Raw genomic sequence first — 24,837 nt, 5'->3', positions numbered from 1 at the left:
GTTGATCATCATCCCAATTGGGTGGCATACAATTCGAATTTTCACTTAAGCTCACAAACATCCTCCTTGACCCAAACACTTGAGCTCTACACCAACCTTTGCATTTCAAATTTGATCTTTCAACCATAATGGACTTTGAATTGAGATTCCAACCACTAAGCATCCCTCTTTTGCTCTTAAAGTCACAAAGAGGCCTAAGTTGACCATCCGTCTCAAGCAAACCATATTCAAGTGGAAAAAGAAAGCTTAAGGATAAAAGTTTTACCCACTTGAATGATAGAATGGATGGTAGCCTAGAAGGAAATGGTTCCACCCTTCTTGACAAAGAAATTCCCACTCCCATCCTTCTTTGTTGAGGAACTTCAACCACTTGATAAGCTTCTTCAACTTCCACCTCCTCTTCACCAAATTCTTCTAATTCTTTCCCATCGCTCAAGTCATAAACCAGAGGCAATGTGAAATCTATCTCAACATCAACCTCAAATTCAAAGGGGGAAGATTCATTAATCTCAAAAGGATCACATGTTGATGCAGAATCATCATAAATAGGTGGACCTGTTGCTTGCTCCATTTCTTCCAATTCTTCATGCATAACATGCTTTGGAGGTTGTGCACTATCGTCCTTAACATTACTTTCAAGCTCAACGGAAGAAGGCTCTACAACTTTAGATTCCCAAGGGCATTCAACATCTCTTAAATCTTCAACCACTTCTTCCTCTTCTTCAACTATCATTGATGAATCCATATTTGACGATATATTTTAGATTGATTTGAGTGGATTTCATCATTTAAACCCACATTTATTCATCTAAATAGCATGCTTTTGTGTTTTCTCTCTAAATTGTGCTTAATTGTGAAAACATGCTATTTTGTGCTTAATTTGATCAATTTTATTCCACTTTCATTGCATTCGATGCCTTGATAGTTTTGATGAGTGATTTCAGGTACAATAGGTTAGAATGGCTTGATAAGAGTGGAGGAGAAGCATGAAATTGGGAGAAAACATGAAGAAAACAAAGGAGAAGCACACAGCCATGTGTGCGTGCGCACAATACTCTGTGCGTACGCACAAGAGGAAAATCAGAAGGTGTGCGTATGCACACATCTGTGCGTACACACAGGTACCGGCGCGTGACTTCATTAAAAAGTCATGTGGCTCGCAATTTTGAGGGCTCTTTGGCCCATTTCTGATGGCTTTGAGGCATATATGAAGGGACAAGCAACACCAAATGAGGAGGGACACTACCATACATTAGACAACACACTTAGGAGTAGTTTAGGGTAGTTTAGCTTAGGTTTTTCTCTCAATTTTCCTTAGAGTTTAATTAGGGTTTGTAGAATTTTATAGTTCAAGTTTTGATTTTGGATTCTAGCTATCTCATTGTAAGTATTTCTTAATTTTCTCTTTTACCATATTACTTGTTCTACACTTTCATATATTTTAACTTCCTTTGTCAATATATATAGTTTTGCAATTTTGAGTTTTGGTTAATGAATTTGATGTTTGATGGTTTTTATATGTGTATTGGATTGCCATTGTTGATTTTGTTCTTTTGTGGTTCATAATGTTCATCATTTTTCTAATTTTGCCATGTTTTACGATTATTCCCTCTATGTGTTTGATGAAATGCCAATTTTGATTATGGGGTAAATTTCCACCCCTTGGCTTGGGGAAATGAGTATATGGATTACTAGAGTCATAATGTCCGACATTTAGTGATAATTCGTAGGTTGTTAGTTGTTATTGTTTCCACTAACGCTAGCTTCTTACTAAGGTAATTAGTAAGTTGGCTAGAATTTGTGGATTAATAACAATTATGCTCACTTGACTTACTCTTCGATGTTAAGGGTAGAGTAAGTGAGATTAATCCATCATAATTATCATAGTTATGGTTATGGTAAGGAAGAGATTCCATAACTCATCCCAATTCAAGGTTCCATTTACGTTTTGAACCACAATTCCTTCAATTTTGAGTCTTACTTGTCTATATTACATACATAGTTATTCCTTTATTAGTTTATTAATTGCAATTTTGAATCATTCTTTAATTCCTTTATTTTGTTTTCTTCAATTATTGAAAACCCCCTTTGCTTCTCACAACCAAAATTGTTCGCTCTTAGGCACTAGTTCCAAGGGAAGACGACCCGAGGTTTAAGTACGCTCGGTTAATTTGAATTAGAAATTTTAAACTTTGATTGATGGAATTTAAATTGCCGGTTTCGACTATACTATCGACGAAGACATTCTCTTTTCTAGAGTGAAATTCCGAATCGGCACGAATCTCGTCTAACAATCAGAGCTTCCTCCAATTGCTCCAATACAATGTCCAACCCCTCATTTTTCACCGAAGTTTCCAATCTCTCTTTCATACTCCATTCTTCATTTGATTCTCCACATGTGGCTATGGGAGTACTTTGAGTGTCTAAGCTTTGGTAGACTACATGGATTACTCCTTGAAGAATAGTATAAATCTCCCTTTTCCCTTGGAGATATGAAATGAGAAAGTCATTCATTAATGTTTAAGGTGGAGAGGAAGGCTCATTGTTTGGGAGAAAGGGTTCAAAATAGGAAGGTGGTTCTTCTTGTTAAGGGCACGGAGGTGGTGTATATTGAGCTGGTTTTTGGGAGTAATTGGGTTGGAATTGTTGTGGCTCTAGATATAGCTCATATGGTTGTTGGTATGGTGGGTATGGGTTAGGATCATATGGAGGTGAATGGTAGAATGGGGCTTGTGAGTAAGGTTGACAACAATATTAAGGGTCTGATTCATAATTGTGCACATTATGGGGTAGATTGTTACCATAAGAGACCAGAGGAGGTTGTTGCCATGAAAATTGCTCATAAGCATATGGCTCCTCCTTAACTTGATTTTCATTCCCATAATGTGATCTTTCATTGAAGCTTTCATTCCCTACAACATAATTGTATCCAAACTCATAGTTAAAGGGATGAGAATTCATAATAGCAAAAGAAAATAAAAACAAGATCTAATAAAAAACAAAGAAACAAAATCCTAACTACTAACCAAACAAGCAAACAAACAAAGAGAAAACTATTCACAATATTGACATATGTATAGTAACCAATAACAAGGCACATATTTGCAATTCTTCGACAACGGCGCCAAAAACTTGATGTAGGATAACTGTCGGTTAAGAATTTCTCAAAGGAATTTCGTTGCAAGCATAGTTCAAACCAACAAATTATCCTCAATCAAAGTTTAAAAGGTTGTCACAATACAAATCAAAATAACCAGGAGTATTAATCCCGGATCGTTCTCCCTAAGAATTGCAATCAAGTGCTCAATTATTGGTTATAAGGAAGTATTTTTGGGATTTTGTAATGAGAGACAAGAAATGTAAAGAACAAAAGAAATAAGCTAACAACTAAGAAAACTCTTGGCAATGGGTGAGAATCAGAAGTTCTATCCTCATTATCATCCTCAATTGTGATGGTAATTGTCTCTTGCTCTCACTTAGTCATCCTCTAACAATTGAAGGAAAGTCAAGTGAGCAAAGTCAACTCTAATTCACAAGTCCTAATCAATGATTAACTCTAGTGGATTTCAAGCCAACTAGCAATCCTCAATCACCAATCAACAAAAGAGTTTGATAACTCATGAGTCTCCAATTACTCATCCCAAACCAAGAATGCAAAATTCTACACTAAAGCCCAACCAAGCATTTTATCAAACACTTGGAAGACATAAAATAAATGCATAGAAAATTAACAAGAATATGAAATCTATGGCTACCCAAAGTAAGAAAATAATAATAACAACTCAAACAAGCATCAAAGAAACATAAAACATCAAATTGCATTAATGGAAATGAAAGTTAACAAAGTGCTCATAAACATAAAAATGATATAAAAGGAAAATTAACTATATAAACTAAGAGAACCAAGATGTAAGAACAAGAAATAGCAAAGAAAAGTAAATCAAAACAATAATTGAAACCTAAATCTATGAAAAGAAGTAATCTAAAACCCTAATTTCTAGAGAGAAGAGAGAGCTTCTCTCTCTAGAATTCTAACCTAAAACATGGTAAAAACTTAACTATGGCTACTTGGTTCATTCCCCTTCAATTCTTGGGTTCAATAGCATCAGAAATGAGTTGGATTTGGGCCTGGATGGCTCAGAAATCGCCCCCAGCGTATTGCCTTTAAGTTGGTCATGTGCCGCTTGTCCCACGTACGCGTGGGTGACGCATACGCGTCGCTGGCGGAATTACCTCCCCGCGTAAGCATGGGCCACGTATACATGTCGCCATGAATTTAGCAAATCCTCATTTCTTTATGAATTCTCCACTTTGCATGCTTTTCTCTTCACTTCCATCCAATCATTGCTTTATAAGCCTGAAATCACTCAACAAACATATCAAGGCATCGAATGGAATTAAAGTGAATTAAATTTAGCTATTTTAAGGCCTAAAAAGCATGTTTTCACTCTTAAGCACAATTTAGGAGAAATTCATAAAACCATGCTATTTCATTGAATAAATGTAGGAAAAGTTGATAAAATCCTCTATATTCAACACAAGATAAACCCTAAAAATGGGGTTTATCAATCAACACTCTTAGTGAGTATGAACGACTGTAACTCATTATTGGAACTGCTTCTCAATTCTTGGGAACATTTCACAAAGAATTTTTAGGAGATATTACTATCATCCAAAATAGAAATTCTCAAGAATACTTTGAGATGAGATGCTGCTCTCTCAACAAAAAAGATCTGGAAGCTCACTACAAGAAGATGGTAGACAAGTACTACCCTCTTGGAGGACAAAGTAATCCACTTCTCAAGCAGTTATTTCTTGCCTCACTACCAGAAGAACTCCAACTGGAGATTCAGAGAATGATGGTTACCATCCGAAAGCAGATTCCTACAACAACTTTCGGGGAAATATACTAGCTGGCTTTAGTAGCTCTTGATAAGCTTTGTGAACAGCAGCACATGATCAAACAACTGACAAAAAATTCTCAAAAGCTAAAAGGAGCCTGTAACAAATCCTATCTGAAGATCAAGTGCAAATATTTTGATTCTTGTGATTGTCAAACAAAAAGAAGACATCACTTCAGGAGAGCTCAACGGTCAATCCTTAGCCAGAATCATTTTGGAAACAAAAGCAATTTCAGAAGAAAAAAACCACGTCATTTCATAAGAAAGAACTTCAGAGAAAAAAATTCAACAATTGTTTCCTTTGTGGTCAGATTGGGTATTTTGCAAAAAGTTATCAAAAAAGTAAAACAAAAGAGAGATAAAAATGTTTCAATCTCTACAAGATGTCGTCTTTTTACAAGACGATGAAGATCTTGAGTCTATCCTTCAAGGGCAATCAGATAAGGATGAAGACACTCAATATGTCTTACATATTTCTTACTGAAGGAAAATAGTCTGAAGAAGATGATAATACCTACAGGCCAATCCATTGTATGACAACTCTGATGCCTCAATATGTCTGCTTCTTTTTTTTTTTTCTTGATTGCTTTCTTAAGCTGTCTTTTTCTTCAGAGTCACCCCATAAGTCACAATCACAATCACAATCACACATACTGGGACCAACATCCAATATAAAATGGCCATTAATGTGCGAGACATAAATAGGTTTTCCTTCTTGGAAGTAATGGATTGGGGGATCATCCTGGCCACTTGTATGTTGGATAGTAAGAGGAGAAATAGTAGAAATTCTCCTGAATGATAACCTGGAAAAGGATGATTGTCTTTCTGTTCCTGGCTTTTGGAAGACTGTTTTAACAGTTCCATCTGGTGCTCAACTGATGACCGGAGGCATTTTTGTATGCACATAAGGAACGTGTTGTGAAAAAGCTCTTTCATAATTAGTAATACATGTACTATAGAGGAAAGTTTCTCTGTAGCAATCATTATTGGAATGCTAACTATGGCAGGCCCATGATTCTTATCTGTGAACATTAAGAGATCATCTTCTGTGGAATTTGGGAGGTTCAGATCTAAAGCATGATCTTGGACTCTATACAAGACTTGATGCTGGTGTGTAGCCTACTCAGCACTAGCATCTTGTGTTACTCCAATCAGTTGGACCTGTATCTTGATTCTTTGAGCAAGTTTTGGATCAGTGAGTCTTATGGTAAAATTTGGAGAGATCATGAGGATCACACTTCCATTTGTCAAGGTGGTGACAAGTGCTTCGATAAGAGCGTGCGAGTATTCCTTGAATGTGGTATCTAGGAGTGTAATCTTTGGTGTTACAGGTAAGCCTTTCCTGCCTTGTGAGGTCAGGATTAGCCTTATTATCCCTAGATGTAAATGAATGTACCCTTGTTGCAGGTATCACGATTAAGTTCTTGTGGGATCTCAATCGTGATATACTGTTCAGCAGCTGTAGCTTGAAGGCCACATTGTTGTAAATAGGAGGTCTGGATAATTTCTTTGACAGGATGTGTAAGATTTCTAATTATGAGATGACGAATATTGGTTGTGGTTGAATGTTTCTTTCACTGGTAAAAAGTGTATGGGTTTATAAGTGGTTGCTGGGTTACAGGTTGATGAGTCCATATTTGATGGTAAATTTTGACTTGAATTGAGTGGATTTCATCACATAAACTTACATTTATTCACTTGAATAGCATACTTTTGTGATTTCTCTCTAAATTGCACCTCAATGTGAAAACATGCTTTTTTTGTGCTTAAATTGATCAATTTAATTCTACTTTTATTCCATTCGATGCCGTGATATGTTTTATTGAGTGATTTCAGGTCAAATAGGCAAGAATGGCTTGGTAGAAGTGGAAGGAAGCATGCAAAATAGGAGACTTCATAAAGAAAACAAAGGGGAAGAACACACTCAAGTGTGCGTATGCACACCTTTCTGTGCGTACACACAAGATGGAAATCAGCTATTGTGCGTACACACAAGTCTAGACGTGTGACTTCATTAGAAAGTCACTGACGGAGGGAAATCGTCAGCTAGGAATTTTCACAAAAATAATCTTGTCGAAGTATAGATCCAAACCAACAATCAACCCTCAATCAAAGTTTAATTTTTTTTGTCACAAGTGCAAACCAATAAAAACCAAGAGTATTTAAGCCTCGGGTTGTCTCTCCAGGGAATTGCAGGGAAGTGTACATTTTATCGGTTGTGAGATATTTTTTGGGGTTTTTGGAATGATGAGAAAGAAATGTAAATAACAAGAAAGTAAACTAACAACTAAGAAAGGTCTTGGCAAGGGGTGAGAATTAAAATTCCTATCCTCAATTGTGATGGCAAGTGTAGTTTGCTCTCACTTAGTTATCCTCTAACAAATGAAGGAAAGTCAACTGAGTACGATTAACTTGAGTTCACAAGTCCTTTTCAACTAGTGAAAGACTAGATTTATTGAAGTTCAAGCAAACTAGAAAGCTTCAATTACCAATCAATAATAGAATTTGACAATTCAAGAGTTTCCAGTTATCAATCCAAGCCAAAAGTATAAAAATCTACTCTAAAATCCAACCAAGTATTTTATCAAACACTTGGAAGGCATAAAAGGAAAGTATGGTAAAATTGCAATAATAATAAAATCTAAAGCTACCAAATGCAAGACAATAATAATAGCAACTCAATTAAACATCAATAAACAAAGAAACATCAAATTGCATTAATAGAAGATCTAAATCCAACAATAGTGCATGAACATAAAAGTGACATAAAAGGGAATAACATGTAAACTAAAAGAAAGCAAGGATGTAGCAACAAGAAATTGCAAGAAAAACTAAATCAATACAAGAATTAAAGCCTAAATCTAAGAGAGATTAAACTAATCATTCCCTAATTCTAGAGAGAAGAGAGAGCTTCTCTCTCTAGAAAATGACCTAAAACATGTTTCTAAACTAAACCTAATTTCTCCCCCTTCATCTTTCTTGAATTTGGCCTCTAATAGCTTTAGAAATGAGTTGGATTGGGCTTTGGCAGGTCCAGAAATCGCCTCCAGCGTGTTTTCTTTAATGAGGCACGTGATCACTTTTGTTGGTACGCATGCCTGACCATGCGTACGCATGGTTGTAGAAAAATGCAAGCGTGCGTACACATCCAAGCTTGTGCGTACGCATGGATGTAAAAAACTGCAGTTGTGCATATGCATGAATGCTTGTGCGTATGCATGGCTGTAAAATTCTCCAAACTTTATTTCTTCACGAATTCTTCACTTTTGCATGCTTTCTTCTCACTCCTTCAATTCATACTTGCCTTGGAAAACTGAAATCACTTCATCAAATACATCAAGGCATCGAATGGAATTAAAATTAGCAAATTTAGAACATAAAAAGTATATTTTTACTCTTAAGCACATTTTAGGAAGAATTTACAAAACCATGCTATTTTAGTGAATAAATGCAGGAAAAGGTGATAAAATCCACCCAATTAAAACAAATAAATACCATGAAATATGAATTTATCAGTCATGTAACTCGGGATTTTGGGGGCCTTTTGGCCCAATTTTAGAAGTCCTGAAGCTAATTTAGAATGTATATCAAAGGGGCAACATATGATATGAACGCGGGGGGGGGGGGGGGGAGGGGAGCAATTACACACCATATTAGAGAGTTTTAGTTAGTTTAGGTTAGTTTTAGAAATTCTCTCCTAGAATTTATTTAGGGTTTATAGTAGAACTTTATATTCTCAATTTTGATCTTTGATTATAGCTTGTTCCTATTGTAAGTAATCTTTACTTTTCTCTTTAATTACACTACTCTTGCTACATTTTCTTATAGTTTAAGTTACTTTGTTAATATATCTAATTTTGATGTTTTATGATTTATATATGCTTGATTGAGTTTCTATTGTTGATTTTGTGCATAGTTTGGTTATAGTTTTCATTATCTTTTGCAATTTGCTATGTTCTGCTTTTATGCCCACCAAGTGTTTGTGAAAATGCCAATTATGAATTTTGAGTATATTTTCACCCCTTGGCTTGGGAAATGAGTTCCTAGGGGACTAGAGTCATAATATCTAAAATTTAGTAGTAATTTTTGGGTTGTTAATTGCTCTTATCTCCACTAACGCTAGCTTTTTACTAAGTTAATTTGTAAGTTAGTTAGGATTTGTGGATTAAGGTCAATTATGCTTACTAGACTTACTGCTCGATGTTAGGGATTGACGAAGTGAGATTAACTCATTATAATTGCCATAGTTGTAGTTATGACAAGGATAGGATTCCTTAACTCTCATTCCCAAGTCAATGTTTTTTATGCATTAATCACATTTTCATTAGTTTTGATCTTTTCTCCTTCTAATTGGCATTAATTACCTTTTGATTCGTTGTTAGTTCATTTATTCTTTAGTTCTTTTTAATTTTCATTTTCATGCTTGAAAACCCCCGTATTTCACAACCAAAAGTGTGCGCACCTAATTGCTAGTCCGAGGGAGACGACCCGGAATTTAAAACTCCCAGTTTATATTTGTTTTGGATTATGACATCTTTATTCTAAACTTTGATTGTGAGAGTTATTTGTCGGTTTGGACGATACTTGCAACTTAAGTTATTTTGTGAAATTTTGAATCGGCATAATTCTCATCATCACAGGTATTTTTTAAACTTCTGGAACATGGGTAATTTCTACAAGATTCTTAATTTTATTAGAGAAGGTCTTCTTAAGGGTTGAGGGTAATCTTTCGATGGCAAGGGCTGTATTATGAAAAACAGACTGGTTAGGTTCAGAACTAGACATTCGTTAAGAATCTCTCTTACTTCCTATCATCTTTAATATGCTTTTTCTGCATAAATCTTAAGGCTCTGGTACCACAGAGGTAAATCCAAGCATACTCATAAAAGAGAAATCAGATTCTATAGATGTTATAGATGTTTCGTAACTATTTCCTGACAGACCTATAATAATCTCAACACAGAGGTCGTCAGTGGAACTCTTAACAAAACAACCTGAGAATCTGGTACTCTTTTCCTTTCCAACACTAGAAAATCCCATGGATCTGATCAGTTTCATTTCTGATAGGCAGGATCCTCAGATAAGAGGTAAGCATACAACATACGTGAAACTAAGAAACAATGATAGACATATTAAAGAATCAAGTTTTCAGAGAGGGAGAGAAATTTAACAAGTATTCATGATGAATATTTCATAGTGGGTTTTATTCAAACTGAGTTGATCATTTACAAGGGTGGACGCCTCTATATATAGAGGTTTTCTTCTAATAAAGACAAGATATGTGGTAGATAAGAAGGAATCTTATCTTCAGTTACATCATTATATAAGGACAAGAAACTTTAGACAAACCACTAAGATACAGATACGTGGAGGATAAGGATAAGGATCCTATCAACTCCATTATTACACATTTATTGCACACTCATAATTATTTATTGACTAAGGATCAAAACTTAGTGATGGGTTCATTCTCCGTAAAGTTGTCTATGTGTTCCATATGTAGAGCAAACATGGTCTTATCTTCTTGATGAAAATAGTCATCACCAAGTCATTCGTAAGCGGCTAACGGCTCTTCAGCTGGTTCTTCAGTGTCATCTCTCGGCTCTTCAGGTGGTTCTTCAATGTCATCATCAACTCTTGCATCCACGTGTGTTGGGCTAGATAAGAGTGGATAAACTCTTGCATCTGGTTCTTCTTCATAATTGTAGGTGTTCTGAGAAAGTGGTGGATTATCCAATGGGCTTGAGTTTTGAGCAAGTGATGATGGTGTTGGAAAAGAGATGGGTCCAGTAAATAAATTAGTCTGGAACTGCCTTCACTCTTCTTGTAATGTTCTAGAGGAACTCGAATCATCCTCTTCTTGGGAAAGAGAAAGTCCTTCAATAATTTTTGATAGCGTATAGATATCAAGGTTATTACAAAAAGTAAGATGTTTGGCGAGATTGTTGAGATAAGTCTTTTCATCAGTGGGCCACATCTTTGAATATCCTACTATGTTGATGTTGCTTCTTGTATAGAGGGTTTTTTACTTGTAATGGAACTGTCTTCTCAGGACAAAAGAGTAATAGACTTTCTGCCTCTTTTTATGAGGGATATTCCATATTCCATGAGTATCTAGTGCATTGTAAAGTTTTTCTTGCCAGGATGGGATAGAGGCAAACATAGTCAGAAATTGCTCAAGGAGTGATCCCGATAATTGTCTATCATAAAGCAGGTGATACATGGCGAGAGCGGGAATAACTATGGCACAGTCATATTGAGCAGAAAGTGCTCATATGAACCATAAATTTTTTTGGGAATTGGTCCCTTGATAATGGGAATGATATAGTAGGAAAAGTCGATATCAAAATATCGAGGGTTGGCTATTATCTGTGTAACAAGGAGGAGTTTGTGTAGTCAGTAAAACAGACATTGTTGGGTTAGGGTTTTGACTTTAGTGGAGTTTGTTGGCTTGGCTGAAAAGGAAAATGGCTCTGCCGGTCTTTTATGAAAATGATTGTCTTGAGGGCAGTCCGGGAGAGGGAACGTTAGTGGATAGATGGTGTTCATCATTAAGAGGTAGATGATCTTTGGTGGGGTTCTTTATTACGACGAGAGAGATAATCAACTATTATGTTGTGGTTTCCCTTGATGTGCTTAACTATAAATTTATAGCAAGAGAGCCAATCTTTTCATCTCAAGAGCTGTGAATCTGGAAGTATCTTCCCTTTAGCATCCAACATTGATGGAAATGATGTATTGTCCATTTCCATAATAAAGTGGTAAGGACTCAGATGACAACTGAACTCCTCTATCCCTCTTTTGACTGCAAGAATCTCTTTGTATGTGGCATGGTAGTGCTTTTAGATTCTTTGAATTATCCACTAGCATGTGCACAGTAGTGTCTTGTTCTGTCAATCTCTTCAAGTAGAACAGCTCCCCAGTAATTATCGCTAGCATCAGTTTGCAGAATGCGTTGTCCTTTGCTAGGGATCTTTAATGGAGGAGGGTTTCGAGCTACTTCTTTTAAGTTCTTAACAGCTACTGTTTGTTTAGGACCCCAAGGTGAGGGTTACTTCTTTAGCACCCTTGATATCTGACTCGTGTGCCTAGTCACATCTGGAAGAAAGTCGTGGATATAGTTCACAATACCCAAGAACTGTTGGACCTGTTTTGCCGACTGGTTGTCATCAGCAAAATTCGATAGTTCTTTGAAAATGTGATCTCCTGGTTGAAAGAATCCGTCGTGAAAGATCACTCCCAAAAATTCAATTTGGGCCTATCCAATGTGACTTTTTTGTAGATAAGATAATTCCATATTTTTCAATAATGGTAGTAAATTGGGCCAAAAGAGACTGATGAGTTGGACCATCTTTTGAGAACAGGAGAATGTAACGAATGGCAAGAAGTCTTTCTTGTAATTTAATCCATTTGGCCATATGAAAATTCCTTGTGTCTGATAATAAGCATCAAACCTGAAGAGTACGTCTTGTTCAAGAAGAAAGCTTCCTAAGACTCTTAGCCATGTTGTTGTTCCTAGGAATATCTGTAATCTGACATTTTCTCTGGAAATGAGATCAATTGTGAAGATCTCTTGGTTTGCAGCTGTAAATTTTTTGTTGAAGGGGATCCATGCTTCTGGGGGGAAGCAAATCAGGTTTGACAACTGTGGCGCAGGATCCTGTGTCTAGTAAGGCAATAGTCTTTATGGGCACATCATATATTGATGCCTTTACTTAGTGAGGCCGAGGAGTATCATCAATCTGCTTGAGCCCTAGGTTTGCAAGTTATCCTAACTCCTTCTCGACTTTTATCCATTGTTGGGGCATCAGAGTTGTTATGAATTGGATTGGCTTGTAGGTATTATCATCTTCTTCAGACCATTCTCCTTTAGAGTAAAAAATATGTAAGACACATTGAGTGTCTTCATCCTTTTCTGATTGCTCTTCAAGGATAGACTCAAGATCTTCATCATCTTGTAAAGAGACGACATCTTGTAGAGATTGAAGCATTTTTATCTCTCTTTCGTTTTTCTTTCTTGGACAAGTTTTTGAAAAATGTCCGGTCTGACCACAAAGGAAACATTTGTTGGAATTTTTATCTCTGAAGTTCTTTCTTCTGAAATAATGTGATTTTTTTCTTCTAAAATTTCTTTTGTTTCCACAGTGATTTTGGCCAAGGGTTGACCGTTGAGCTCTCTTAAAGTGATGTCTTCTTTTTGTTTGGAAATCACAAAAATTAGCATCTTTGCACTTGATCTTCAGATAGGATTTGTTACAGGCTCCTTTTAGCTTTTGAGAATTTTTTGTTCGTTGTTTGATCATGTGTTCCTGTTCGCAAATCTTATCAAGAGCTGCTAAAGCCAGCTGGTATATTTCCCCGAAAGTTGTTGTAAGAATCTCCTTTCTGAGTGTAACCATCATTCTCTGAATCTCTAGGTTGAGTTTTTCTGGTAGTGAGGCAAGAACTACTTGCTTGAGAAGTGGATTACTTTGTCCTCTAAGAGAGTAGTACTTAGCTGCCATCATCTTGTAGTGAGCTTTTAGATCATTTCTGTTGAGAGAGCAGCATCTCATCTCAAAGTATTCTTGAGAATTTCTTTTTTGGATGATAGTAATATCTTCAAAAAATTATTTGTGTAACGTTCCTAAGAACTGAGCTACACTTCCATTAATGAGTTGCAGACGTTCATACTCACTAAGAGTGTTGATCCATTCTCTAAGATTGCCTGTCATTCTGGTGACAAATTAAGAGAGAACTTGCTAGATACTTGTGTTTGGAGCCGTCATTCTAGTATCAATTCATGCACCAAAATCATTTAGCCTTACTCTATATTTGTGTGGGGGGAGGTTGTCAAAGGTGAAATAATGATTGACCGCTTTCATCTGGGTTAGGTCTGATTGATGAGGTTATAGCGGTGGATTGTTTTCTTCCTCTTCTAGCTCAGAGACCTCTCCTCTGTCTTCTTCTTCACGAAAGGAGTTGACCATTGCAATAGCAGACAGATCTACCATATGGTCTTCTTCAGTTGATTCGTCTATTGAAAGATCTGATGGATGAGATGTGTCCTTAGTGAATGTATCATTCATTACTGCGTCTGCACTCACCATTCCTATCACATCTGAAGAAATGATTCAAAATTAAAGGATTTTTGAGATATATGTTGAGTTTTTATCATATGTATCACTTTGTTATGTTTAATTGAACTATCGCCTTTTGACAAAAACAAAAAATGGTTTCTTAACAAAATAAATGTTTAATTACTCTATTAGTCTTTATAGTTTTATTAAAGTTTCTATTAGATCTCTATACTTTTTTTCTTTCAATTGAGACTCTATATTTCTTTTAATTTTGTAATTAGATTTTTTTGTGTCAAAAATATTAAATTAATAGAATATTCCTCCAAAAAAATATATGGTCAAAGATTGAATTTGGTTTTTAATTGTGGATATCTTCAATATGCGGAGAAATATTTTGTTAATTCTTAACATTTTTCATTGACAATGATCTAATTACAAAATTAAAAGTAATGTAGGAATTCAATTGAAAAAAAAGTACAGGAACCTAATTACAAATTTGGTAAAATTATAGGGATCAATAGAATAATTAAGTTTAAAATAAAAAATGTGTTTGAGAATACACATGATAGCACGAAGATTTGAAATATAAGGTTGTGTTTGGAAGAGAGACTGAGAGGTAGAGACTAAATTAAATTTCTCAATTGTATTTGGTATAAAGTATATAAGACTGAGTTATGTCTCAATATCTTATTTGATTTAAGATAAATATAAAGACTAAAACAAGTAAAATTATTTAAATATCTTTGTTAATTAAAATAATAAAAATTAGCTTCACTTCTCAGCTCATAATATAATTAATAAAAAAAATTTTATTTTTCTCTTTATAATAATATATAAATAAAATATCGCCATTTTTAATTTCTCCCAAACTTTCTAGTTCAAGGCTTTGAGTGCAAGTGCTATTCAATTTCTTTCTCTTTCTCTGTACTCTTCACACACAGAGGCTAGCTCCTAATTTTTGAAGAAGCAATATGCAAGTACGAACCTTCAATCTCACCCCTTTCTATTTTCTTCGGCACCCTAATTTCTTACTTCAGCTTTTGATGCTCTTGTTTGCATCTTAAGTTCATGTTATCAAATAAATGTACATATTTGTTTTTTTTTTTCATTTTACTCAAAGTAAATCATAATCAATTTTTTGAAAGCTCATTTTTGAAATCAATTGGCTGAAGTCTACGTTTGATCATTCCTTTTTTAATTTTTTGGACATTTTGGTGGGTCCAATGGTGAAATGTGAGAAAATGGAAGTGAAGTTAGAGAGGTGAAGATGGTAGAAAGGATAAAATAGGATTTTAAAAAAATAAATGAGGATATTTTCGAAAAAAAATGTTAAAGTTTCGGTCTCTGTCTCCAAAAATTTCAGTTCTCTGTGTTCACATTTTTTAGAAGTATTGAAAATACTAAAATTTTGTCCCAAAACTGAAATTATAATTTCAATTTCTAGTCATCGAACATAATATTCAATTTCAGTCTCTAGTCCTAGAAAACAAATGCAGTCTAATAAATATTATATACTAAAATATTTTACTTTTAAGACTACTATAGACAAACACCTACATTATTCGCACATCCTCTCCCCCAGTCCTTCATCTTCATCACCGCTGAGAACCTCACACCCAGCCCTCTCTCGCAGTCCTCTGTCTCACCTGCTCTGTCGCAACTTTTGCACCCTCAACGCAAGCTTCCTTCTCGAATTTGCAACCCTCCATCGGTGCTGCTCCGTCGGCGCACCCTGCATCGGCGTGATTCCCTCAGCGGTCTCTCTCTCCCAAACCCTAAACACTAAAGACGCTGCCTCTTTCTCGCTCATCCCTCAATCGTCGGTTCCTCTCCCTCAATTGGCACTTCCTCTCCCTCAATCGGCGCCCCAACCCTCACCATAAACACTACAAGATAAGTATTTCTTCCCTCTGTTTCTTTGTTCCTATGATAAGGGCCATTATTTTAGTTCCCTGGCTGTTTTGCTGTTCCTATGTTGTAGTGATGTGAAAATGGAAGTTTAAATATTGACACATTAAATTTAGAAAAATGTTAGGATCTGATTTTTATTGTAAAAAATCTGTTTCGTTGTTCCCTGGTTTGTTTGATTCTTGAGCTTCATTTCAGTTCAGATGTGTGTGCTTGGTTCTGGAAGCTTGTTTTCTTGTTCATTATTAGGTATTTGGAAAAATATTTGATGGAACTCTCATGAAGAGCTCCATTCAATAGAATTGCCAAAATTATTTATAAATTTACCCCAATTTATTATTTTATATTCACTTATTTTCAATAAAAGTTTTTATATTTTTTAAAACAAGTTCAAATTAAAAAACACTCAAAATAAATGTTAGAGTCATGGTGGCAATCGTCTGCGGTAACTTCATGGTGGCGGAGCTGCTATCGAAATTTCAGATCCATTATTCAAATTTTAAGGTTGGTACCTCCCTTTTTCCTCATTCTTCTCGTTTGATTTTTTTACCCTCTTCCTTGATCTGTGGCCGAGTTATTTAAATCCTATTTTTGGGCTTCTGGCAATGAGTCGTTTCACGTTTTCCCTTTTTCCCCCTTTAAAATGTCTTTCATGTCTTCTGGAGGGTCGCGAGCATTTTGAGGACGAATGCTTGGGGCGTTTAAAGAAAGGGCAGTTTTATACTCCTGGTAACACAAGTATGATAATATTTTTATCCTTTCTATACACTTCTCCTACCAAAGTTTGGCTCCGCACCAAAAAATACATGGCCTAGTGTTCAACTATCTATTAACCGCGCACCTTGTACTTGTGAGTCTAAAATCTAAATGGTTAGCAGCACGCTTAGATGTTTGTTTAAGGTGTTACATGATTGATAATTTCTTCCAAAATCAACACAACCCCCTTATTATTTGGACAGTGATTACTGTATAAGATAATAAAAGGTAGGCAGATTTAACATTTAGCTTGCCATTTGTATTGAAAGATTTTGCTTATGGTTCACAACAGGGTCTGGACCAGAATATGATGAGAAGACGATGTATTCCATTGGTACAAGGTTGAAAGCATTCTCTGATTAGTTGCCGAAAACTATGGTATCGGGCAAACTTGATGCCACTCGCTGCTACACGCCAATATGCGCTATTGATTGAGGAGTTATGGAATGAGATGCAGCCATTAAGGCCACATATACAAAAAGAAGTGAATTAGAAATGTTGCTAGAAGAAGTGTATTAGATTAGTTTATTTCTAATATAGAATTGTAATTTTTTTAAATGTTTATTTTGGAATTTGATTTTTTTTAAATATTCCATTCATATTTTATTATTTACATAATCCATATAAATCAATGGAAGATTAATTTTTTAGTATTTTATTTTATTTTAAAGATTAATTTATTAATATTTCTATTTTATTTTCTATTTTTTCTTTTTTTTTATTTGAAAAGGATTAGGCAACGCTTTGGAAGTGTAGCGACAAGTTTTCACTTTTTGGCACGCTTTAAAAGCGTGGCTGTATATCCATTTTTTGGCACGTTTTAAAAGTGTAGCAGTATGTCTATTTTTCGGCACGCTTTAAAAGCGTGGCTACAGAGTTATACATACAGCCACGTTTTTAAGCGTGCCAATAGATAAAAGCATGACAAAAAGTAAAGCATGCCAATAGATCGAGAAAAGCGTGGCGATAGATCAACCGGCACGTTTGTAGATGTGACCCTTTTAAAAGCGTGCCGGTAGCTCAAAAAGCGTGGCGAAAAGTTATCGGCACGCTTTTTTGCATTTTCGGCACACTTTAAAAGCATGACAAAAAGCTTATTTTCTTGTAGTGAGAGTATTTTTTTCCTTAAAATATTCATAAATTAATTTACCATGGGTAGTTCCAAGTCTATTCAAAAGAACAAGAGATTTAATGATAAACTAAGACTTGGTTTGGTAAATTTTTTTAAAATAATATTTTTAAAATTTTTTATTTTATATTTGATAAATCAAGAAAAATATGAGCTTGTGCTTATGCTTGCATTTTTAAAAAAATAGAGATGTTTATAAAAATGAGTAAGTAGTCAAATTAGTGTTAGTTTGGATTGGCTTATTTGAACAAAAGATTTACTTTTTATAAAAAGTAAAATATTTTTATTAAATTTTAAATATGTTTAATTACATCTTTTAAAAAATATTTTCATTAAAAAATAAATTATTTGATATTTCTAAAAGCCAATAATACCTTACTTTAAAAAAACAAAAGCAAAAGATGTTTTTAATATTTGAAAACTCTTTTTAAAAAGTCTATTCAAATGTAAAACAGTTTTTGTCTATTAAAAAAAGATAAATATGTATTTTTTTCAAAAGTTAATTCAAATTGATTCTTAGTCCCTGAAAGATCATCTATTTTTTAAATTGGTTTCTGAAAGATTTTTTTAATCAAATTCGTCCTTTAAAGATTTTAAGTTAGTCATGTTAGTTCTTCCGTCATTTCCGTTGCTAATGGTATAAGAGTTTGCTGATGTGGCACGTTAAGTGACACCACAACACACACCTGGTAGTCCTAATTGACGGCTAACATGATAAGTTTATGAAATTAGATCAAATCAACTCCAAATTAATGGATTCCAATGCGTCAAAGTCCCTTCTCAATTAGGTTTTGATTTGATCTAATTTCATAAACTTACCATATTAACAGCTAATTAGGAATCTTAGGTGTAGACTGTGGTTTCATTTAACGTGCCACATCAACAAACTAACACTGTCAACAAAAAGTGATAAAAGGACAAACGTGATTAACCTAACATTTTTGAATGACGAATTTGATTAAAAAAATTTTCGGCGACTAATAAGGAGAACGAGTGATTATTCAAGGACAAATTTGACCATTTATTCATTCGAAAATATCTAAGGTGAATATTTTTAAAGTTGACTTATACTTCTCAAAATTAAAGCGTCTAATATAATCATATACATTAATTAATTTGTAAATTTAATTCTTATATTTATGTCTATTATAATATTTTAAAATTTTAAAAACTATTTTACCAAACGCAATTATTGTTTGTGTTTACTATTGGAAGTTATTTTTAATTTAGTTTATCAAATATAGATGTTACAAATGTAGAAAGTTATAATTTTATAAACTAATTTTAAAATATAAAAATTTTATCAAATTAAATTTAAAATAACCAAGGTGCATTTTAAATTTGGGCATTTGGCCATCTTCAACCATAGTCTCAACGTAAATTGAATTTATATTTAGTTTCCTCCCACCCCAAAAGAATGTTAAAACTAAAATTAAATATTAAAAAAATTAATCAAACTACTGAATCAGCTAATTAATTTTTAGTTGCTTCATCGAAATTTATTTATCGATATAATATGATTAAGAAGAAGTCTAGATAACTAACACTTCTCCAACTAACATTTTAACAAAACTAGCCAACTTTATAATAAAACGTTGTACGGAAAAAAATGCAAAAATTAAAAGAAAAAATTAAAATTATAGAAAAACAACTTTCGAAACTTCAAAAAATTAAAATATAAAATCTAGAGGTATTGTTTACTTTCATTTATTTTTATTATATATTTTTAGAAAAATTTTCGAAACCTCTAAAATTTAAACATACGAAATTTAAGTATCAAAAATATCGAAAGTGATGTATTCTTTTTTTACTATGATTAAAGGAGTTTTTATTGTGATCAAATTTTGAATATTTTTTTGCTTAAATTTTAGAAGTTCTTTTACAATAATTTTTTTGGATGTTTATTTTTATTTAATTTTAAATTTTTTTTTGTTAGATTTTGAATTTTTTTTATTTAGTTTTGGATGTTTTCTTTATTTGTTTGTAACTCAATTAATAATTGATTGTCATTGGCTAATATTCTAGTTGATTACCTAACATAATTGTAAACTTAAAAGCTTCTTAGCATTGAAGATAGGATCCGACACCATTATGAAAAAATTTCTGAAGTTTGAAGAAAAAATAACAAAGAAATATTCAATTTTTATGGGGTCTTTCTAGAATATTTAACACGAACATTGAAATTCGCATGAAAAGTAACATCCAAACCTGTGGGATGAACCAATTTATTAGAGCTATATAGTGTACCCTATTAAAGGTAAAAATAATTATTGAGATACCGACAAAAAAAAATATGGGATTTCGTTAGAGTGCCTAACACTATTAATAAAATAATACAATATTCTTTTCTTAAAAGGAATATCTAATGCTAAATACTAATAGCAAATGAACACAAGGAATCTTTATTAGGAAAGGATTTTAATCCATTTCTAAATAAATTTTTTCAGTACCATTTATTTTTTGTTCTTTCTTCTCTTGTACTCTTTTTCCTCGGCAAAACGTCCTGCCCATTGAATCATTGTGTTTATGCTTGACGCTGTGAATAGTGTCTTCAACTCCTATTTATTTCTGGGATTATTGTGCGTACAAGCATAGCAACATTTTCTAAGGACTTTAAAATAATCCCAAGTGATGTGTTCGAAAAGCTCTGTATGATTTTAAATATTATTTTTCTTCTAAAAGCCTTTAAGGTCTCTTATAAATATTTGTTATTAATAGAAACAGAGAAAAACATTCCCGTGTGTGCAAAATGAGTTCACAAAATCTTGAAGGATTTGGCAATCTCAAATAATCTCATTCAGCCAAGTTAGAGCCTTTAGTCTAGTTTTTCATGTATTTGATCACATAAATGCCGCAATCCCAACTATCAATTAGAAAACAGGGAATTTTCATATAAGACTATATAGGAACTGCAAATGCTATGCAAAGGAAGATATTTTCTGCGTTGTGTTTTAACTTGTTTAGTTGTTTGGGGACATTTGCGTATGTGTAATGCAAGTCATTTCCAATGTGCTCAAATGACGGAATAGCCACTTTGGTAATATTTTTTTATCAATCTTCCTTGAAAAAACAAGTGGCATTTTCCTAGAAGCAAATATATAAAGCACTGAAAATAATAGCATGGCTATCAGAATAAGTTTTATGCATATGCATCTATGCTTTTTCGCGTATGCTATCTAGTACTAATAGCTTCTATACCCATCAAGGCTGCATCTATGCTTTTTCGCGTATGCTATCTAGTACTAATAGCTTCTATACCCATCAAGGCATGGATATCTAGTACTAATAGCATCAGGTGTAGCATCATTGATGCTATATATCTAGTACCAATAGCTTCTATACCCATCAATGCATGGATATGCATATTGGGAAAAAAGTTAATGCGGACTAATGAATATTAAAAAAAAATCGATACCGTTAACATCCGGCTCAGTTTTTTCAATATTGGACATTCGGAGGAGTTGTGCAGAGAAATGGGATATGGTGGTGTTAGACAATGGTGTGGGGCAGCTTTTTCTGATTCATGGCAGGGGGGAAGTCGGACCCAGCGACTGGCCTGCGCGGGAGCAAAAGTTGAAATTGTGGATGGAAATCGTAGGGTCCGATTCCAATGTTAAGTTTATTTATTTTGTGTATGAAAGTGGAATCGCAGGGTACGTTTGGGGGGTTTTAATTTTTTTTTTTTTTTTATGCATGGACTCGTTGGGTCCGTTTGGTGGGAGAGGTGTTTTTTTTTTTTTTTTTTTACATGGAGTCGTTGGGTCCGTTTTGTGGGAAAAAAATTTTTTTTTTCTATGGAGTCGCTGGGTCCGTTTTGATGAAAAAAAAAATAAATTTTTTTAGTAGGATTCGGGGGGTCCGATTTGTATATATATATATATATATGTGTGTGTTTTGGAAACTCGGATGCACTCCTCATATCTGATTCCTCTTTGTTGTTCCGCGTCTTCTTCCCTTCTTCCTCCCCCTGTTTCTCTTCTACTTCTCATTGCGTCTCTGTGATTTCATTTGAACTCCAAGAGTAAATGAGAGTTTAGGGGATATTTATGTATGAGAGTATGAAAAATGGTTGATAGAGTTACAGTTAGAGTATATTATTTTGGTCAGATTCTATTACAAACACCTGAAGGAGTGAGATTTAGTTGTGAGAAGCCGTTAGATATTGTTATTCCGTTCACAATCTCATTTGAGGAGCTAAAAGGTGTGATTTGTGAGAAGATAGGTTTTGAGATATCCAAAAAAATATCATGTATGGTATATAGATATCCCATACCGGTATTTGGTGGTTTCGTGCAGTATCAAACCAAGTATGTAACCGACGATTCGAGTATGCAGGAGATGTTTTCAATGTATTTTGAAAGTCGCGGTCAGATATCGGTGATAGAGTTGTACGTCGAATTCGAACAATCTGAAGTGGACCGAAATATTGAAGAGGAAGAATATGATAGTGACAGTGAGGAAGAGTTTGAAAGCAATTACGAAGCTGTTGCTCCAGAAGGAGAAGAAGATCAAGGTGACGGGGTGGTGGCTCCAAATGTGGGAGACGTTGCACATGCACTTGCAAACGAAGATCCCTTTGAGGAGCCGTCCTTCATGCGGGTTCTGGACTTGGAAGCCATGCATGCGCCGGAGTTTCCGGAATATATGAGTGCCGGTACGTATTAACATATAAATATAGAAAGTAGTAGACTTTGGGAAATAATCTATGTTGATAGATGTAAATAAGAATATAAGTCACGTGGAAATTAATTTGTGTGCATTCGTCCAAAGTTTTTTATGTGTTTATGTTTGTAGGATTTGAAAAGTGGGATGACAACATGATAGATAGGAATAATATTTATATTGATGGGGATATAGGGAGCATTGACGTAGTCTTTAAGTTATTAAATGTATTTGCCATAAATTATTTTGATTTGGCTGTCGTTGTGGTAGAAATTCCTATGGTCGCGGATGGTGAATTTGCAATCGGAATGGAATTCAGTTCTAGGGAAGCTGTTATGATGGCGGTGAAAGATTATACCATCCGAAGAGGCGTAGACTACCGTGTGTATGAGTCGGAGCCGTTGACCTTCTATGCGAAGTGTACACAGTATGGATCAGGGTGTGATTGGCTTATCAGGGTTAGCATGATCAGCAGAAAGTATTGTTGGGTTATAAGGAGGTACAACGGTTCTCACACTTGTACTAGAGCCACTATTTCTCAGGATCATTCGAAGCTGGATTCGAACACAATTGCGGAAGCAATAAAGCCGTTGGTTGAGGCTGACCCGTCGATAAAGGTGAAATCAGTTATTGCGGAAGTGCAGTCGAAGTTCAATTACACCGTCAGCTATAGGAAGGCATGGTTGGCGAAACAAAAAGCAGTGGAAAAAATATTTGGCGGTTGGGAAGCATCATATGAAGCTTTGCCTATATGGTTTCAGGCCATGTGTAACAAGGAGCCATCAGCAATCGTCCATTTCGAGACTATGTCTGCATATCAAGGTGATGAGGAAGTAACTGATATCCGGGTATTGCATAGAGTCTTCTGGAGTTATTACCCCTGCATTAGAGCGTTCAGACACTGCAAGCCAGTTGTCCAGGTTGATGGGACTCACTTGTACGGAAAGTATAAGGGTTGTTTGTTGGTCGCCGTTTCACAGGATGGTAACAATAATATCGTCCCTATTGCGTTTGCAATTGTGGAGGGGGAGACTTCTGATGCATGGCACTTTTTCCTTAGTAACCTGCGACAACATGTTGTGACTAGGGATGGTGTGGGACTGATTTCTGACAGGCACGAATCCATCAATGCAGCTATTGCCCGGAGCAACGGAGCTTGGTCGCCCCCGAGAGCATTCCACATGTTTTGCATCAGGCATATAGAGTCGAACTTCTTGAGAAAGTTCAAGGCACCGTACCTGCAAAAACTTGTGGTCAATATAGGTAAATGTTAATAATTTGAATTTCCTTATTAACCGAGTGACCTTCCAGCAGCGTTTCTCATGAATTCTTCTCTTGTGTGGCTTTGATTGTTGTCCAGGTTATTCGAGGACGGTGCGCGAGTACGAACAGCGCTACCAGCGTTTACGTGAACGGGGCGAGGCATATACCAACTGGCTTAACCGAATCCCACGCGAACAGTACGCATTGGCGTATGACGGTGGCTACCGCTGGGGTCACATGACGACAAACCTAGTGGAATGCATCAACTCAGTGTTGAAGGGGGCACGCAATCTTCCTATAACTGCACTTGTGAAAGCCACATTCTACAGGCTTAACGAGTTGTTCACTAGAAAAATAGCCGAGGCGGAGTCGCGGATAAGAGCTGGACATGTTTTTTCTGAGGTTGTCACGTCGAAATTGAATGCCAATCAACTTGCAAGTTCTAACATCCAGGTTAGCTGCTTCGATAGGATGAATGAGGTCTTCGAGGTTCGTGAGATGCCAGCTGGAACTGAGTATGCCGTCGATCTCCGTCAACAACGATGTGACTGTGGTGAGTTTCAGGTGGATCGGATTCCCTGTCGACATGTTTTTGCATGTTGTGCGAATCAGCGACTGGATTGGCGAGTGTATGTCCACGAAGTTTACAAGATGGACCAAGTTCGGAGGGTTTACCGAGCTAGGTTTCGGCCACTGGGCAATCCCACTATGTGGCCTGTGTACAGCGGCCCTCGATTTGTCCCGAATCCGAACATGAGACGGGTGAACAAAGGTCGCCCGAGGATGACACGTTTCTTGAACGAAATGGACACACGAATGTTACGTGCTCCTAGGCGTTGTCGGCAATGTGGAGCCGAGGGACACAGCCGAAGTAGATGCCGTCGGTCAGCTGGTGTAGGTCCCAGTAACCCAGGACAGTAGATTTATGCCTATCATGTTTCATTGTAGTACTTTATGGCATTTGCTTGTTTATTTTTTTATGCGTTTGTTTATGTTTATCGGGACATTGTTCTTTCATGAAACCTCTTTATGAGACCTGAGACTTCTTTATGACCGTAGATATCAAATTAACTTATTCTCTAATTCATTAATTAATTAGTATCTATTACACTATTTAAATATATGTTAAAAAATATTAAAATTAATACATATCATATAA

The 24,837-nt window shown here is 35.2% G+C and overlaps 2 protein-coding genes across 2 annotated transcripts in view; both read left to right on the top strand.

Annotated features, from left to right (window-relative positions):
• Nucleotides 1-1,479, top strand: part of LOC107609472 (protein FLX-like 1) — a 37,951-nt gene extending 36,472 nt beyond the window's left edge. The window contains exon 5 of the transcript XR_015892202.1: nucleotides 945-1,479. The gene's annotated coding sequence lies outside the window, so the exon portion shown is untranslated. The remainder of the gene's footprint in view (nucleotides 1-944) is intronic.
• A 20,339-nt stretch (nucleotides 1,480-21,818) lies between these two features.
• LOC148550610 (uncharacterized) lies at nucleotides 21,819-24,599 on the top strand. The gene is made up of 3 exons (XM_088494552.1): nucleotides 21,819-22,407; nucleotides 22,686-23,678; nucleotides 23,776-24,599. The coding sequence occupies exons 1-3, from the start codon at nucleotides 21,819-21,821 to the stop codon at nucleotides 24,597-24,599; spliced, it is 2,406 nt and encodes an 801-aa protein (XP_088350678.1).
• Nucleotides 24,600-24,837: the final 238 nt, after the last annotated feature.

The sequence above is a fragment of the Arachis ipaensis genome, chromosome B7 (genome assembly GCF_059453495.1).
Source record: "Arachis ipaensis isolate K30076 ecotype BB chromosome B7, ASM5945349v1, whole genome shotgun sequence".
NCBI lineage: Eukaryota > Viridiplantae > Streptophyta > Magnoliopsida > Fabales > Fabaceae > Arachis > Arachis ipaensis.
Note: the sequence above shows the minus strand (reverse complement) of the source record. Positions and strands in the feature narration are given on the sequence as shown.

Coding starts and splice junctions, on each gene's coding strand:
- LOC148550610 (XM_088494552.1), top strand. CDS start 21,819: ATGGTTGATAGAGTTACAGTTAGAGTATATTATTTTGGTCAGATTCTA. Junction 22,408..22,685: donor TCCGGAATATATGAGTGCCG/GTACGTATTAAC, acceptor TCGTTGTGGTAG/AAATTCCTATGGTCGCGGAT. Junction 23,679..23,775: donor AAAACTTGTGGTCAATATAG/GTAAATGTTAAT, acceptor ATTGTTGTCCAG/GTTATTCGAGGACGGTGCGC.